This window comes from Syngnathoides biaculeatus, chromosome 4, assembly GCF_019802595.1.
Source record: "Syngnathoides biaculeatus isolate LvHL_M chromosome 4, ASM1980259v1, whole genome shotgun sequence".
NCBI lineage: Eukaryota > Metazoa > Chordata > Actinopteri > Syngnathiformes > Syngnathidae > Syngnathoides > Syngnathoides biaculeatus.
The window spans coordinates 33,503,058-33,520,434 of NC_084643.1; the positions used below are offsets into that span (position 1 = coordinate 33,503,058).

At 42.8% G+C, this 17,377-nt stretch overlaps 2 protein-coding genes across 2 annotated transcripts; both read right to left on the reverse strand.

Moving 5' to 3' along the window:
• Positions 1 to 98: 98 nt before the first annotated feature.
• Positions 99 to 9,142, reverse strand: p2rx7 (purinergic receptor P2X, ligand-gated ion channel, 7). The gene is made up of 13 exons (XM_061816279.1): positions 8,905 to 9,142; positions 8,313 to 8,460; positions 5,123 to 5,194; positions 4,973 to 5,045; positions 4,800 to 4,896; positions 4,606 to 4,686; positions 4,377 to 4,512; positions 2,219 to 2,355; positions 2,068 to 2,158; positions 1,923 to 1,988; positions 1,216 to 1,320; positions 1,033 to 1,140; positions 99 to 551 (listed from the first exon to the last, which is right to left on the reverse strand). The coding sequence occupies exons 1-13, from the start codon at positions 9,027 to 9,029 to the stop codon at positions 99 to 101; spliced, it is 1,692 nt and encodes a 563-aa protein (XP_061672263.1). The 5' UTR covers positions 9,030 to 9,142.
• Positions 9,143 to 9,755: 613 nt separating this feature from the next.
• gstt1a (glutathione S-transferase theta 1a) lies at positions 9,756 to 14,400 on the reverse strand. Its single transcript, XM_061816281.1, has 5 exons — positions 14,243 to 14,400; positions 14,006 to 14,093; positions 13,232 to 13,388; positions 12,949 to 13,125; positions 9,756 to 10,796 (listed from the first exon to the last, which is right to left on the reverse strand). Exons 1-5 carry the CDS (start codon positions 14,346 to 14,348, stop codon positions 10,596 to 10,598), a joined length of 729 nt encoding a protein of 242 aa, XP_061672265.1. The 5' UTR covers positions 14,349 to 14,400; the 3' UTR covers positions 9,756 to 10,595.
• Between the last annotated feature and the right edge of the window lie 2,977 nt (positions 14,401 to 17,377).

Below are 17,377 nucleotides of genomic sequence, written 5' to 3' on the forward strand. Positions count from 1 at the left end.
ATGTTGACATCTGTAATATTGTTACAAACACAAAATATAAACATGAGCCATATAAATGTGCTGTTCGGCTGCTGTATGAAAGCTCTGTTGACAACGCGTCACATATCCTCTTCGGTAGCCAACGCAAAACCGCCGTATCGTCCGTCCGGACTGGGGAACGCCTCCCTGATCCTCATCACGCAGCAACGCGGGATGGCGGGGCGGGCGTCGGTCGGCGGGACGCCCACCCTCCAAACCACATACTGGCTGTAGGCGCAGCGACGCAAGGCAGCTGCACTGGGCGGCGTTTGAGCGAGGGGTTCTCTGTAGATGAGCAGCGCCTCCAGGAGGGGGCGCTGAAGCAAGAGCTTGTCAAAGAGCACCGAAGTGGCCACGCAGGCGCCCTCATCGCTGCGCCGGCAGCACAGCTCCTCCTGCGGGAGGGGGGAGCCGCTGCAGCCGCCGCACTTGCACCAACTTGGAGGACGGTTCTGGGGTTTGGTGAGGGTGCCGGGCGAAGGCTGTTGGTCAGGAAGGAAACAGAGCGTCGCCATCATGTGTCCTACATCCTCCTGATGGAATAAAGAGATTGTGGGGGCAGCTATGTTGATACTAAGCGATACCTGGAGCAATGGTAGCAAGCGTGAATGTGACTACCAGCTATGAGCAGGTTGACAGATTTGTTGTTGCCGTATGATATCTGGTGCAAACATATTGATACGACTGATGTGATGAGGTGTGACCCTCTGTGCTGTCTAATGATAGGTGACCGGTACACATACAGTATATCGATACCCGGTTTTAACGTTACAAATCTTTTGTCAACTTGCTGTGGTGACTGGAGATACAGGTTTCATTTGTTTCATGGCCATCCTCATGATATAAAACAAGTGGCGTCGGGCAGCAACTTCATCTCTAAAACTATCACTTTCCAGGTCAAAGAGAGGAAGTCTTTTTTCAACATTCTATTGGTCAATCATGTAAAAAAAGAAATAACATACACCTGTGGTGAGTGACCAAATGGAATCGATTTGTGAAAAAATATCAACTCACCCTTCGTGTCTGAATGCGAATGGTTTTGACATCCTGTAAGCGTTTCTTGTGAGACATCTTAACAACACGGATATTTTCCTCATCCACGTATGACACGCACAGGATGCACTTGAAACACACAAATACACAGTGACAAACGCGTTGCTTTAAATTTGTGATGTACATTTCAGTAACGTATCAAACCTTCTTTTTGTTTGGGATGGACTCCACTTTCTTCTCAGAGTAGTTCTGCCCCTCCTCGGCCGCATAGCAACTGGTACCGATCAGCCAGTCCAGTAGAACTGTCGTCTGCAAGTTCAAGTGATGGCAAAGTTAGTAGGAAGTGTTGCTGCTGACCGCCATCTCTGCTTATTCTTATGTCATCAAAGACAGTTAAAACAATTTATTTTGATGCCACCCGTAACAAAATAGTATTGATTGTATGATACCAGGTGTACATGTTAACACCAACGGATGCCTTGTGTGATAAAACGCTATCACAAAGTGCCAGTTTGTTGATACTGTGTAATTAACAAATATATCATCCATTACGATGATTGGTGTGAACACATTTACAGTATAGCAAGCATGAAAGTCTCTATCAAAATATACCAGGGGTGAACTGGTTGATATCTGGGGGGACTGTCAATACAATGTCTAAAAATTAGCTACTGGGTGTACACCAAAAGTGAACACATTAATACCAGGTGAAAATATGAAGTGCAAACATGTCAACAGGTGTGACCCTGTTTATTAACCGAACATGATACAAGGTGTGAAAATGTCAGGACAATATTTGGAAATGATGATACCACGTGATGAGAGGGGAGCACGTAAAAAAATAAAAAAAAAAAAAGTGATATCCGTTTTGTACATTTTACCAAGCGATCCTGGGTGTGAGTTGATCTTACCAGAGCATAGTAGGACAAAGTCGATCCGATGTAGACAACGAGCTGAATGAAGCTAAACTTTCCGGCCTTGAAGACAAAAGTACCTCATAAAAAGTAAGCTAAAAACATTGGTGCTTGTAATAATAGCACTAATAAAGTGACCCACCTGTCCATAGACCATGATGTCAAAGCGGATGCCGAAAGCTTTGTAGAGCGTCCTCTCCTCCACGCCGTTCACTGTCTTGTACTTAGCAAACCTGACATTAATTTGGAAAACAATCATTCATTTTCTCGAGTAGTTGACTTATGATTGGTACCTAAAGTTGTATCCAGGTGAGAGAGTCTTATTGCTCTCCTTCTGGTCCAGGCGTCTGAAGGAGTAGGCGGGCAGGCAGCGTCTGTGCAGATGGTCCAAGTTGCAGTCCCACTTGATTTGGATGCCTATCACGCCTCCCTGTGGATGATGTGTGCAAATGCAGATCAGTTGTGCTCAACATAACCTGTATGAATGAAAGTTGTTCTTATATATATATATATATATATATATATATAGTGCCTGAGTATGTAAACTTATGAGGACAATTGTACATACATGCAGTCATGTGTAGCTGTGGCGGTGACATACTAGAATGAAACTGTACAGCTTTTGCATAACCTAAATAGCAGCATCATAGATTATTTTTCTCCTCTAGCCATATAGAATCTGCTCCATTGATTTTTGCCTTTTTTGGGGGAGGTGGGGGGATCCACATTATACACGAGAAATAACTAAGAGCTAATACACTTGCTTATGGGCTGTGGGCAGGTGAAGATGGACTTGGGATAGACCAATCACAATCCTCTTTGCATCTACAAAGTTGTGAAGCGTAACAATGTTGATTATATTTGACTTCATGTCACCCTACTTGAAATATATGACAAAGTGGACATTTGCAGTGATAGTAGGAATTCAGCCTTAGAGACTGTTCATTTGCAATCATCTTTAGTCACCGACGCCACGAAATAACATCAAGGAGCAATTTTCTCATTCCCTCCAAACGTTCCTACCTCCTCCCACCTCACTCCGATGCCAATAGCTTTGTCTCCTGGATGGAATTTCTGGTGGGAGAGCTACCACGTAAACAGAAGAGCCAGGAGCTAAGACCTAGCCAAGTTGCAAATATACGTGTAAATGAGTTAAAGGGGAAATCCAGTGCTTTGCATGAACAGTGCATCCAATGGGTCATGTAATATGTACCCTATTTTGACAATGTGATGTTAAATCCTCTCTCATTTAATAGTGTTTTGAGAAGATTTTTTTTTTATTTTTTATTTTTTTTTTTTTTTTTTTTTTTTTAAAACGACAATTATGAATTTTCGTGGGCGCTGCCATTTTTGCAAGTCACATGACCTACGTGCGCAAATGTGACGTGTACCGTGCCGCAACAAAGGCTCGATTACATGGGACACAATTTATGCCGAGCGCCCATTTTCTCGGATTTATTCACATCTGATGGAGAAATAGCAGTATCGGTTGATCGGGAAGACGGAGGAATACTTCCATACAGATTTGAACCTGTGGCTGTAATTAATGTTGAATATTCGGATGGTTCTTCGGGCGTAATGACGCGGAGTCTGACGAGTGAGCTCCAAAGGCGGGCCGCGAGCGCCGGCGGTGGGCCGCAAGCCTAGCTTCAACATCCATGGCTAATGGCCTCCACCGCCTGGAAGCTCAGCTCGCAGCCTGCCACCTGGATGTTTGGCTCGTCAGACTCCGCGTCATTCTCATCCGAAGAACCATCCGCGGCTGCTGGCCCGGAGCTCCGTGGGCCTTTGTTTATGCACTTATGTCCTGCGCGTAGGCCTCCGAGTAGTCGGACTCCGTGTCATTCCACCCGAACAACAATCCGAATATTCAACATTTACAACCACAGGTTCAAATCTGTATGGAAGTATTCCTCCATCTTCCCGAGCAACCGACACTGCCATTTCTTCATCAGATGCGGATAAATACGAGAAAATCGGCGCTGGGCATAAATGGTGCCCCATTTAATCGAGCCTTTGTTGAGACATGGTACACGTTCACATCCACGCACGGAGGTCATGTGACTCGCAAAAATGGCAGCGCCCCTGAAAATTTGTAATTGTCAATAAAAATCTTCTCAAAACACTATTAAATGAGAGTGGATTTAACATCACATTGTCAAAATAGGGTACATATTACATGACCTATTGGATACACTGTTCATGCAAAGCACTGGATTTCCCCTTGAAAATATAGCCAAATATGTTGTGCCGAAATGATAACAGATGTCACATGTCCATAACAGGAGTGACTATATTAATGGAGGGAATAACAATGTGACGTGACGTGGTGATACCATGTGGCACACTTCATCCTAGATGATACCATTAATGTCAATACTAACTCTGTACATGTTACCATAGTGTGAGAGTGACAGTGATACAAGAAAATACCAGAAGTTGTGTTCACACCTCCACAGCCATGGTCGAGAAGTTCTCCCCAGCCTGGTGGACGACGTCTCCCAGGGTGAAGACTGGACACAAAGAATCGTTAGCACGTTGACATCTGGTCAGGTAGGACTCTGTCATCTCGGGTAAGATGTTCCTCCTACCAGGTAAACCACAACATACTTTTAAATATATCTGATTGCACACAAACTTGCTTTTTTTATTGATGGAAATGTACACTTCACAATGTCACCTGATGAAATTAAAGGCGGGAAAACGGATGTTGTTCTTGATGAGCACCGTAAAGTTCACAGCGGACGCCAGCAGAGCAGGCCTGCACATGTGCACGAGATTGTTAGCACAATAAGAAAACTTTGAACACAGACGGGCTAAAAGTTGAAGGGTTAGCAGTGCTAAAGGCAGGAAGTAGAAGCTGCCCACGTGTACCTCGGCGGTTTGCGCTTGGCTTCGACAGGACACCAGGCTGCCACCTCACATGTTCTGGCCAACGTGTCGAACCTGACGCACGAGCCCGTCTGTATCCCTGAGGGAGTTCAGAACCGCCGACGGATAGGGTCAAGTTTTGATAAGGGCACATCAATGGATCAAGTCAAAAGTACCGTGGCTGTGCGGCTCCCAGGCGCCTAGCTCGCAGTCGTCGTGATGTTGACATCGACGGCCACTAGAGGGAGGCTGGGAGACAAAATGTCAGCTTTGTTGCCATGAAGATAAATGGATGTGTCGCCATGACGATCCTTGTTATGGAATACCTCGCTGCATCGTCCTTGCTTCTGGTTCTTGGTCACGATGACATTGGTGACCACAAAGAAAGAATTCTTGTCCTGAGATGAAAACAAAGAGTGTGTGCGCGAGATGGTGACAAAAAAAAAAAAAAAAAAAAAAAAATCAGAAGCCAACACAATGAAGTCTGTGTCCCAAAAGGTTACAGGGAAGTGACACAAAAGACATCTTTGGAAGTTTACCCACCAAAGCCAGTTTAACTGAGCAACATGCAATTTGCTAGGCATGTCCATTTTGAGTAGTGGAAAAAAAAAAAAAAAAAAAAGTCTCAAAAATAAAATCTGGAATTTGGGATTGAAGTGGCCAGTCTTGGATAGGTTTGGACTCAATTCAACCACCAGATTTGTCTCGAAAATTCAGCCCTCCAATGTAGTTTCATTTATTGTGCCGTGAATAAGTATTTGCTTTGTTCTCAATTTATATATTTTTTGCATAGTTACCCCACTTAATTGTTTAAGATCATCACCCGGATGTAAATAAATAATGACAACAACATAAAAATCAGTTTTTAAACGGTTATTTTATTTAGGAAGTGGGGGGGGAATCATATTTCAAGTTACCTGACCCAGTGTAGAAAAGGTAATTCCCCCCTAAGCCAAATATTGTAGGTGGTTTGGCCCTCCTCAGCAGCAACAACTGAAATCAAATGTTTGGGTTTTTTTTTTTTTTTTTAAATCTGTTATTCACATCTCTGTGGAGAGATTTTCGCCTACAATTCGTTTCAAATTTATTGTAATGTGGCAACGCAGGAGGGTTCTCGAGCATAAACGGCCTTAATAATGTCGTGCTACTGCATTTCAATCAGATTCCAGTCCAGATGTTGACTAGCCCACTAGAAAACCTTTAATTTCCTTTTCGTTTTTTTTTTTTTTAACGACATTCAGAAGTTGACAATAGTAATAAATACATTTTCATGTTGGGCATGTCATAAAAATTAACAATGCTTTACAGACAATAATTAGGGGTTAAATCCTTGAGTGTTTTTCACTTTTTTTTTTTCCAAGGATTGTTGGCAGTCAGGAGCACGGATGTGTGGGGGAAGAACCTTCCAGAGAGTGGGGCCAACAAAAGCGAAGGCTCTGTCCCCCATGGATTTAGTGGTGGGAGTGAGGAGGCGACGGGACGGGTGACTGGATATTGAAAAAAAAAAAAAAAAAAAAAAGTAAAAATTTGCTAAAGAATTATTTGTATCACAAAACAATGTCATAATGTGGAATTCATTTAGTTTGGTAATATAAGACTGGTTAAGGAAAAACATTTGTCATATGCTTAGCCAGAGCTGCTAAGACTGCAGAGTTCATGTCCTTTCGCCACTACCCCTATCATATTGTGTTGTCTGTTTTTGTTTACACATTTACAAGTAAAATCAGATGTATTTATTTATTTATTTTAAACAAGCAACTAGTTCTTCTTCATGTTTTTCAGAGTGTAGGGTGAAACCTGCAGCTGGCAAAATTTCTGGACTGAATTGATATTATTTTGAGGGTAATAACCCATCAGCAACAAATGGGACCAGGGGGTGGACCGGACAGGGAACTTCATTCAAAATTTTGAATCATGAACCAAACTAAGTCATTTTCAAACTAAACTGAACTATTCAACGTAGATACTGGCGTTCCAGCAGTGGATGAACCACAAAAGAGGGTCAAGAAGCCATTCCCAGTAAGATACAAAAATATAATCTGGTATTTTGGTTTGAAGTTCGCATTTTAAAAAGGTCAAGTGTCATGAAATGGATGATTTTTAGAATGTTATTAATGGAAAAAACACACCGGTCGGTATGGACCCATCTGTTTTTTTTACCCCCACCACAAAACGTGATTTTGACATATATGCCTGTTTGTAACTCCCACCATGAAAATCCTCTTGAGAGATTTGTTTTTGAGATGAAGCAGGAAGGGACGTACATGGCAGGACCCCCCTCAAGTGGACTAGTTTGTTTCTGTTAGTTTTACCTCCGGGAAGGTAGCTCGTTGTTCCTTCATGTTAGCCAAAATGCCGGCTCGTTGTATTCCTGGATATTGTTCGAATACTTGTGAGGATTCATTCTTAATATGTTTCCAAGAGACCGGGTTTGTCATGAAAAATGGATTGCATGGGTGCAAAGGATGAGAGCTTCGTGGGTTCCAAATGACAGGGTGTGTATACAGCTACCAAAAGAATAGTTTCGGGCGGACCACGTAATCGGTCTCTCATAACAAAAGATCCGCGTACGTATGACAGCAGTGCTAAATGTGTCGATTTGTGCGTCGGACGGCTTCAGCGTCAGCCTCGCCGGCGAAGGCTGCCGCGTCGTGACTCTTGGACGAGCACAGCTTCAGGCCAGGCTGGCTCATACATACAGGGTGGCTCATTTTTGGCACCGAGGTAGCTTATCACGGCGCCGAGCCGGGCCACTTTACAGCGTTCTTGTCGCATGCGGCTGACCGTTGTTCATAGGCGCCGCCATCCGCGATGAACAACACCGCAGATGGCGGCGGCGATAAAAAATGCCGCAGACAATGGCACACTCAGCTGCGAGCGATGACAACGTCGTAAAGCGGCCCGGCTCAGCGCCGCGATGAGCCACCCTAGCTCGGCGCCACGATGAGCCATCTCGGTGCTAGCCCGACCGAAGTCGTGATCGGCTCGTCGCACCCGGGCTGCAGCGTTGTCATCGCTCGTGGCAGAGTACGCTACATACTGTCATACTGTCAGCGAGTCTGTTGTTAGTTAGAAGTGATCGCATATGATCTAAATATGGTTGGAAACAATAGTGTAATATTGCCCCGATTGTGAGATGTACTCTTCTTCAAAAAGAGCTTCCGTGTCAGAAGGGACATGTTCGTGTCCCACAGTAGGGGCCACAGCGCGTTTTCAATGGCGAATGTCCGGGGTGACATCACGGGCAGGAGATGCAGCCAATATGGCGACCACTTGGATGTCAAATGACACTTCAGCAACTTTGCACATGGATGACGCGCTCTCCGCTCGTATTTACTTTTTCGTATGGACATTGAAGTGAATAATCTTATATGTATTTTTCATTTCAATATCTATTTTAGAATGTTTAGAGGGATGACACTTGACTTTTAAGTCCAAATGATGATAGCCAATCAGAAGCACGAAGACACGCATGAGCGGGGGGAGCGACGTTGCAAAGATTCACGGAGCTCTGACCTGTGAGGGTCCACCGTAGTCGGCCTCGTCCCAGATGACGGCTTCCTCCCCGGGCACCTGCATGCGGGCCACCCCCTTCACCTTGGCGGTGACGGAGCTCACGACCTGCTCAAACTGTTGGTACTTCCTGTTCCACAACATCAACACGCTAACACCACAGACAACAACACTGTTATGTTGGCACGTTAGCATGCTCGCATTTCAGCTGCATGTTTAGTTCAATGTCCATTTAGCAAGCTACCCAACAAATTTATGTCCATTTGTCTATGTAACACATTGATGAAAAAATACTATGTCTGTCTTCATTTTCATTATTTTTTTCGTAACTTACAATAAAATATTGTCTTGCAGCATACAAATTTCAAAAAAATTGTAAAGTAGGGAACATTCACTTGTTAATTTTCCACCTCAGCACATCATCAAAATTTTCATTTAGGCAGAAAAAAAGAAATCCAACTTCGATGGCTTTGGTGACACATATTGTAAAACAGACAATCAAAACTATTAAAATATTTTTTCAAGAAAGATGCTATCACATAAGACTAAACAACTTTTTTTGTCGTTTCTTTTAAATAAGCGGGAGTGACGTCACCATATGAATAGGAGCACCGTTGCGTTCAGGGTCCACTTGAGCGAGCCCAGCCGGACGCTGTGGATGCGGACCAGCTTTGTCGTCTCGTAGCTGCACAGCCCGAAAACCTTGCCGCTGACTCCCATCGTTATTCGAGCAGAACCAGAATCAAGAGGTCGCCCGCGTTTTTCCGGTCTGCGGCGTTGTTGCGGCGTGAGTCAGGTCACGTGACCTCGGTTGATTGACAAACTGCAGCTGTGAAGAGTTAGTACAATTTTGGCGGAGTGCTTCTTTTTACATTTAAGACGTAAAGCGGTGAGTTTAATTCATTCTGAATATTTTTTAAAATGTTTTCATATCTGCGCTCACGAAAAAAAATGTGAAAAAGAGCAAAGTCCGAGAGGGGGGAAAACATAAACTTACAACTGATCAGGCGAAGAAACAGCGGCGTCTAGAGGACACTATTTGGAATTACATCTCGCCCTTTGCTCTACTAAAGTTTAAAAAATAAATGTAAAAAATGTAATTAATGAAAAAGTTATGTCATGTACAACAGAAAATAAAATTGCTTTTGGACAAAATATAATAAGTAAGTTTTTTACATTAAAGTTGTAACTTAAATGATATGAAATTCCATTTTGAAGATCATTTTTGAAAAAAATCACGTGAAAATCATTTTAAAAGGGACATTACACTTAGGGAAAACATTATTTGTTCATGAATTAATTAGAAAAACATTAAAATAAATTGCAAAAGCCTTAACAGTATTTAAACAATTTCATGGTTCTTTTTTTTTATTTATTTAAAAAAATAATATAATATTGAAAAAAGGGGGGGGGGGGCAGCACAGTGGTGCATCTGGTTGGAGTGTTGGCCTCCCATTTCTGACGACCATGGTTCAAATCCCGGTCCCGCCTGTGTAAAGTTTGCATGTTCTCCCTGTGATTGCGTGGGTTTTCTCCTGGCAGTGTGGTTTCCTCCCACATGTCTGTCTCCATGTGTCCTCCGATTGGCTGGCAACCAGTTCAGGGTCTTCAGGGTGTACCCTGCCTCCTGCCCGTTGACAGCTGGGATAGGCTCCAGCACTCCTGTGACCCTTGTGAGGATAAGCGGCAGAGAAATTGGACAGATGGATTGATGGATAAAAGTCAATTTGCTTGTGAAAGACCCCACAAATGAAGATGAAAAACAAAAGGAATAATAATATTTGACGTTTTATCAATATCAATAAAAATACTTGATTTGGAAAATACGCACTTTTATACCAACAAACAACAACAAGAAGCTTAGACAAGACGTGTCTGCTTCGTGATTTTGAGTCAGGGTGTTCTTGGTTGGCTATATTGCGTTCCACATCAGGGTTCTCTGTATCATGACTCGGCAATTTCTCTTCGGAAAAATATTGAAGAGATTTAATTTGTATATTTTTATATTTAATATTTAACATTGTCCCAACCCCTTTTGCACCCCATTATCAAAACAAATCCACTTGGAACACACCTAAAAAGAAATCGAGCGTCATAATATCTTAACATCCTTAATCGGGAAGAGGCAAAATTGGGGCAAAAATTGTCTTGTCTTGATGTGTGTAGTGTGTAAATTTTGTATTAAGACGGACAACATCTGAAATAGATGTTCATTATGTGGTCATGTGATGGTAACAGGTCTTTAGAAATACAGCGTTTGGTCGGATTGTTTTTTTTTATTGACATTCACAAGAAAGCTTTCTTGAACTTGTCCTTGAAGATTTGGGGCAGTCCTCCTTCGCGCAGCGTCTGCGCCACGCCGCCGCTCGTCATGATGGCGGCGTGGGCCTCGTCGAAGAGGGCGACGCCCACCTCCTTCTTCACACGCTCACGCCACGCCGATAGCTTTGGACGCGTCGAGAACACGTCCACGCCGCTGCTCACCGGCTAACCACAAGAGCAACAACAAGTGTCGGCAAATATCATTTTCTACACGACCTGCTTCAAAGTTTAGTTCACAGTTCCAAAAGTAAATGACTTCAGTACATAGTGAATATTTCAAAATTTTGAACTAAGCTCACCATTTCAAATATCATCTAGTTTGTAGTTCTTTTTGTTGGTTTTCAATATGTTGCTGACTGGTTATTACCCTCCAAATACTGGCATTTCATTAACCCTATTGTTGCTACCCATTCAGTACACACTAGTACTCGTAGTTACTTAAGTTTAGTACGTTACAAACCTATATGCCAAACAAGTTGACACATTAGCTAAAATATAAACAGAAGCAGAATAAAATGATTTGTAAATGTTCTTCAACCTATATTCAACTGAATACACTACAAAGGCAAGATGTTTAAAGTGCCACCGACACATAAAGCCTGATTTTTAGTATGTCTTTAATGAAAAAAAGCCAGCCGGAATGGACCCATCCATTTTTTTCACCACACGTCATGATGTTGTCACATATGGACTTTTGTATCTCCCACCGTGAAAATCTTCTCGAGGCATTCGTTTTGGAGAAGAAGCAGGAAGTGACGTTATGACCAGACGCCCACACTGGCGGGTTTGTGTGTTTAAACCTGTTTTACCGTCGGAAAGAAGCTGTTTTTTTTTTCCTGCGTTTTAGCCAAATGCCATCTCATTGTATTGCTGGATATTGCACGAACACTCGGGAGGATGGATTCACTCTTCACACGTTTCCAAAAGACCCAGTTTGTCGTGAAAAATGGATTGCACAGGTGCAAAGGACGAGCGCTTCGTGGGTTGTAAATGACGGGTAGGTGTGTATAGAGCGATTAAAAAAAATAATAGTTGGGGGGGTGATGAGTCCTCCTGAGTACGCTACATACTGTCATACATACTATCAGGGAGTTTGTTGTTAGTTCGAAGTGATCCACATATCATCTAAATATGGCTCAAAACGATCGGGTAATATTGCCCCGGTCACTTCACTCGATTGTGAGATGTTCTCTTCTTCGAAAAGAGCTTCCGTGTCAGAAGGGGCATCGGAAAAATCTGAATCTGTGTTGTTCCTCTCCCATACCAGGTGGCACAGCATCTTCTCAATGGCGGCTCCCACTGGGATGTCAAGTGAACAACAACTCTCTGCCCATTTTTTTTTTCCGTTTCGACATTGAAGTGAATAATATTATATGTAGTTTTCATAACAATATCTATTTTAAAATGTATATAGGCATGTCGGTGGCATGTCGGCAATTCAATACATTGAGACGCATCCTCAAACCGTTGGATTATTTGCTCAATGCAGTTGTTCTCAAAGCGGTGAACCTGACCCCATTTTTGCTTGTGAAAAATTGAGCCTTTTAGGGATGCCCATTTTACACCCAATCATGGCACTCACCTGTTTCCAACTAACCAGTTCACATGTGGAATGTTTCAAAGAGGTGCATCAAACAAAGCATTCCTCAACTTTCCCAGTCTTTTGGTGCACTTGTCCCAGCTTTCCTAACACAATTTTCAAAGGATTCATTCTATTGTGGTTTTTATTTCCATTTTGCACAATGTCCCAATTTTCTTGAAAGTGGGGTTTGTAGGCAGTAACTTATTTAGTTAGCTAGCTACATAGTTCATTGCTTAAGTAACTTAGCAGACAAGTAAGTTTGCAAGTCAGCCAGTCGGCTTGTCAGCTGTTTTGTTACTTGTGTATTTAGTGAACTAGTTTCTTTCTACAATCACAATTGGGCAGCTAAGTGAGTTAGCTACTGTAAGTAGCTTGTTGATTAGATCGGTAGCTAATCTGTTGGTTAGTTAGGAAGCTGCTTAACTAGTGAAATCCTTCATTGTCGAGTTAGGTAGCTAGTTAAATTGAGGTTGTTGACGAGGTAGCCAGCTCGTTTGCAAGCTAGTTACTTTGTTCGGCAGTTAATTAGACTGCTTGTTAGCTACTTAGTTGTCCAGTCGGGAATTGAAAAAAACACATTTCAAAGTATCACATTGCTTCCATCGTAGGCCACGTTGGAGTAGTGCCGCACCACATCTAGCCAATGAAACTCTTGCAAAAAAAAAAAAAACAACAACAAAAACTGCTGTGTGCGTCAAATGTTTTCATCCCTTTTTTGTATTGCGTCTCCATCACCTGCATGATCTCAGCCATGGCCACCACGTCAGCCAGAGAGATGGAGGCGCCACACAGGAACAAGCTTTCCCCCAGGAAATAGTTCTCCAAGATGTCCACAGCCTGGGTCAGCTCCTCCACGGCCGATGACATTTTGTCTTCCGGGACCTCCTGGCCCATCACCACGGGGTACATGTTCTGCCACAGGCACACACACATTTGACTGTGTGGATTATTCCTCATGGTTGTTAGCACATCTGCCTCACAGTTCTGGGAGGCCGAGTGGGGGTAGGTTGTGTCCTACCTTGAGCAAGAAGACCTTTGACCCATGGGCTCGCAGGTTCATCTGCTGCCAGGACAGGTACTCATTGACCCGCGCCCGCTGCCGCAGGTCGGCTGGGTACCAGTGGTCAGCAAGGAAGGACGCATGCTTCTCAACCAGGTACTGAAGGATGGCCACACTGGAAACAGGAAAGTTAGCCACTTTGTTTTACTTCCTGATCTGCGCCCAATCAGTACGCAGGAGACGGAAAGGGGATCAGTGCATGCAATATGACGTCGTGTTATATCCCTCCGGCCTGTTTCACGCAGAGGTGACTTAGCATAGCCCCTTCAAGGCACAGAATCCGGCATTTATAAGGCTTTGCCTACCACACAGGCCCCATGAAGATGTAAAATGTTTTTCTGACTTTGTGACAATGGCTTTCAATCCAACAGGGTGGGAGTCGGTTGTTAAACTTCACAACCGCCTTCTGGCTTTTCGCTATCCCCTTTCACACTGTTGCCGTCATATCTCTGATAGTATCTCATAAGTCGGAAAATCGCCAGGCAGATTTGCCACCCCATTCTGTGTCGGTACTTTTTAGACAGAACCAACTGACAGACAGTACTGGGTACTTATCACACAGCTTTTAAAGACAGCTTTTCAACTTTGCATATCAGTTCCAGCTTTACACAATTAACTTTTAAGTAGCCACCACTGTTGTGGCAATGATACTACCTATTGGATAATCATCCCTCCATTTTGTGTCGTAATCTCTGAGAGGAATTGTTTGCTGAAATCAAAGGTTGTTTTTACCTTTCTGTGAGGACAAAGTCTCCATCCTTCATGACCGGAACTTTCCGTATCGGGCTGATCTTCCCGAACTCTTCGCCATACTGCTCCCCTGGCACACACGCGCACACATGCACGGTTTGTCTAATGGATGTTTACTTTGCAACACTTACGCTTTTACTCAGCATGAGTGCGTGAGTGTGTGTGTGTGTGTGTGTGGTGTGTGTGTGTGTGTGTGTGTGTGTGTGTGTGTGTGTTTACCTTTGGCCAGGTCCACCAGTTTGAATTGAAAGGGAATGGCGTTGGCCTTGGCGAACATGAAGAGGGAGCGGCAAGGCTGCGAGCGAAGGTCCAGATACAACTCCATCTTGACTGACAGCACGCGAGCCACCACCGCAATGTTTTAAAAGCATAGGGAAGAAAAGCCCCTTCCCCGCCCCTTTTAGACCCCCCTTGTGATCCCTCCTCTGCGGAGGCGGGAAACAGGGGGAAAGGTTCAATCAAGCCAGGGGCCTTGTGTTCTTCATTCCTTTTTGTGTTTTTTTTTTGTTTGTTTTTTTCTCACGGTGATTGAACATACATGACTCCCAGAAAACTTCAGGACTTTGGGTTCTCGTGTGGAATTTACCGATAAATCTGAAATGCACTTTAACCTTTTTGGGAAACTTTTGAATGCACATTTTCATGCGACACAATTAATGTGGCGTATGTCTTGTGACGTGTTACTCATGTGATGCACGTAAGTCACGTGACATGCTGAAAGGATGTAACATGTACGCCATGTGCAAGACAATGCAATGAAAGTCATTTGAGAAGTGACCTAAGTCATGTGACATACTTAAGTTCTGCATAAGATGCGCATAAGTCACTTGATGTACGATGTAGGTCATGTTTGTCATACATGTAAATCACATGAGGTACAGAAGTCCTTTGATGTAAGTCATGCGATTTAAGTCGTGACATATGTAAGTCATGTGAAGTATGTTCATGGACACGTAAATAATATGTAAGTCATATGTTGGGCATGTGCTGTACAGAAGTCAAAAGCCAGACATAAATCGTGCGGCGTACAAGTCATCCGATGTGTCATGTGACATATGGAAGTCATTAGACTAAGTAATGCAAGTTATCTCGTCTGTGTCGGGACATTATTTAAGTCATGCAATGTAAGTCATGTCATTTGTGAAGTCCTATGATGTAAGAATGTCATGTGATCCTCGTGCATATGTCATGTGATGTATTTCAGCAGTTGATTGTTGTACACGTACAGCAGAAGCATTTTCACATTTGTCCTAAACCTTGTAAACCTGTCAGTGTCGTGGTTCACTCTGCAGTAGTTTTTGCTGGTTTACCACACACATGCTTTTCTTTTCACACAAAACATTTTTTAGACCCTACCGTCCACGAAAACGACACTTTTAGGTTTTTTTTTATCTCCTATTTTAGCCCCTAAAAGTCACACATTGCAGGCAAAACGTGGTCATGTGTTTTCAGTTAACATGTTGTGAAAACCCCCCGAGAGACATTCATCAGATTGCACTCAGTAGACGTGCTTAAACAACACGCGCAAATGAGTGAAGAGGTGGGACGACGGTGTTGTTTTTGTGGAGGAAATACTTCTGATTCTCCCGAGAGTCAAACATGAACTAGTCACAACATTGCGTTTCAGCGGTGCGACAACAAATCAGCAGATTAGTGCTTCACATGGTCCTCCAGCCCGCCCGCCAAAGCATGTTATTAGTTGTTCTTGCATTTGATGGCATGTGGCATTACCTGCATTTATGTGTAATGTCTTTCACCTTCATGTTTATCTAGTGACATGTAGAGTGTCGTTTAATGACACAGACCAGGGGTTGCAAAGTTACAGAAGTGTATTGCTGCCACACCCCCCAAAAAAATGTCCCTATCACGTTACAACCTGATGTGTTTCATGTTATAATGTGGCTGTTTCATGTTATATGTTTCACGTTATAATGTGGTTAATTACACATTATGGCGGGAATCATATCATGTTATAACATTATAAGATGAAAAGTTTCATCTTATAATGTGAAATGAACCACGTTATAACGTAATTTATCACATTATAACATGAAACATATCATGGTAAATCCTAATAAGTTCTACATTACAACGTGAAAAGTTTGGGACCCTGTGCTCACACACATCCTTCGAAGGTGGCATACAGGAAGACACAGCTAGAAGTGGACTCTCAATGAGTGTTGCACAAAACATGGATTTGGTGAGCTTTTTACGGAGTCAGGGTGTACCCTAAGATAGCCCCTTATGCATGGAGCAAGAACATGTAGTAATACAGTCGAACATGTAGTAGAACCAGAAGTAATTGCCTTTGGGTGGTGGGGTGAAGAGAGGTGAAATGTATTTATTTATTTTTTTCTACGTTATAACATGAACCGAATCCATGTTATAACATGAAACGAATCACGTTATAATGTACAGCATATTTATGTTATAATGTGAAAGTTTCACACTATAAAATGAATTGAATAACGTTAAAACATGAAATGTTTCACATAACATGTAATTAGCCACATTATAACATGAAACATCATGTTATAACGTGAAACATCCACATAATGTGAAACATATCACATTATAACATGATGGCAACTTTTTTTTTTTTTTTGGGTGTGGCAGCAATATTCTTCTTTACAAAGGTCCAGACTGCAATTTTTGCATTTCTATCCTCAACTCAGCCGCATATCAAGTTTGTGTATCGTTTCTTCTGGCCAGTGTTGCGAGTGTGCTGGAGGTCATGCGAAATGATTCTACTAAACAGTTGCAAGATAACAAAGAGGGAAAGATTTAAGGGGGCTTGAATACTTTCTGTACACGGTGCATGTCCATTGTGAGAGAGATAATCTAAAAACAAAATCCAGAATTCACAATGTATGATTTTTTTAACGATTTTTTTTTGGGGTGATACAGCTGCAAATAAATATTTGAACACCTGTCTATCAGCTGCAATTCTGACCCTCAAAGACTTATTAGTCCGCCATTAAAAGTCCACCTCAACTCCATGTATTATCCTGAATCAGATGCACCTGTGTGAGGTCGTTAGCTGCCTAAAGACATACGTCCACCCCATATAATCAGTAAGACTCAGACTTGTAACATGGCCAAGACCAAAGAGCTGTCCAAAGACACCAGAGACAAAATTGTACAACTCCACTCAGCTGTAAAGGGCTACGGAGAAATTGCCAAGCAGCTTGGTGAAAAAAGGTCCACTGTTGAAGAAGAAGAAGCAAAACACTGTGGAAGAACCTAAACATGATGGTCAATCTCAATTGGAGTGGAGCCCCGTGCAGGATATCACCTCATGGGGTCTCAATGAGCCTTAGAAAGGTGAGGAATCAGCCCAGGACTACGCGACAG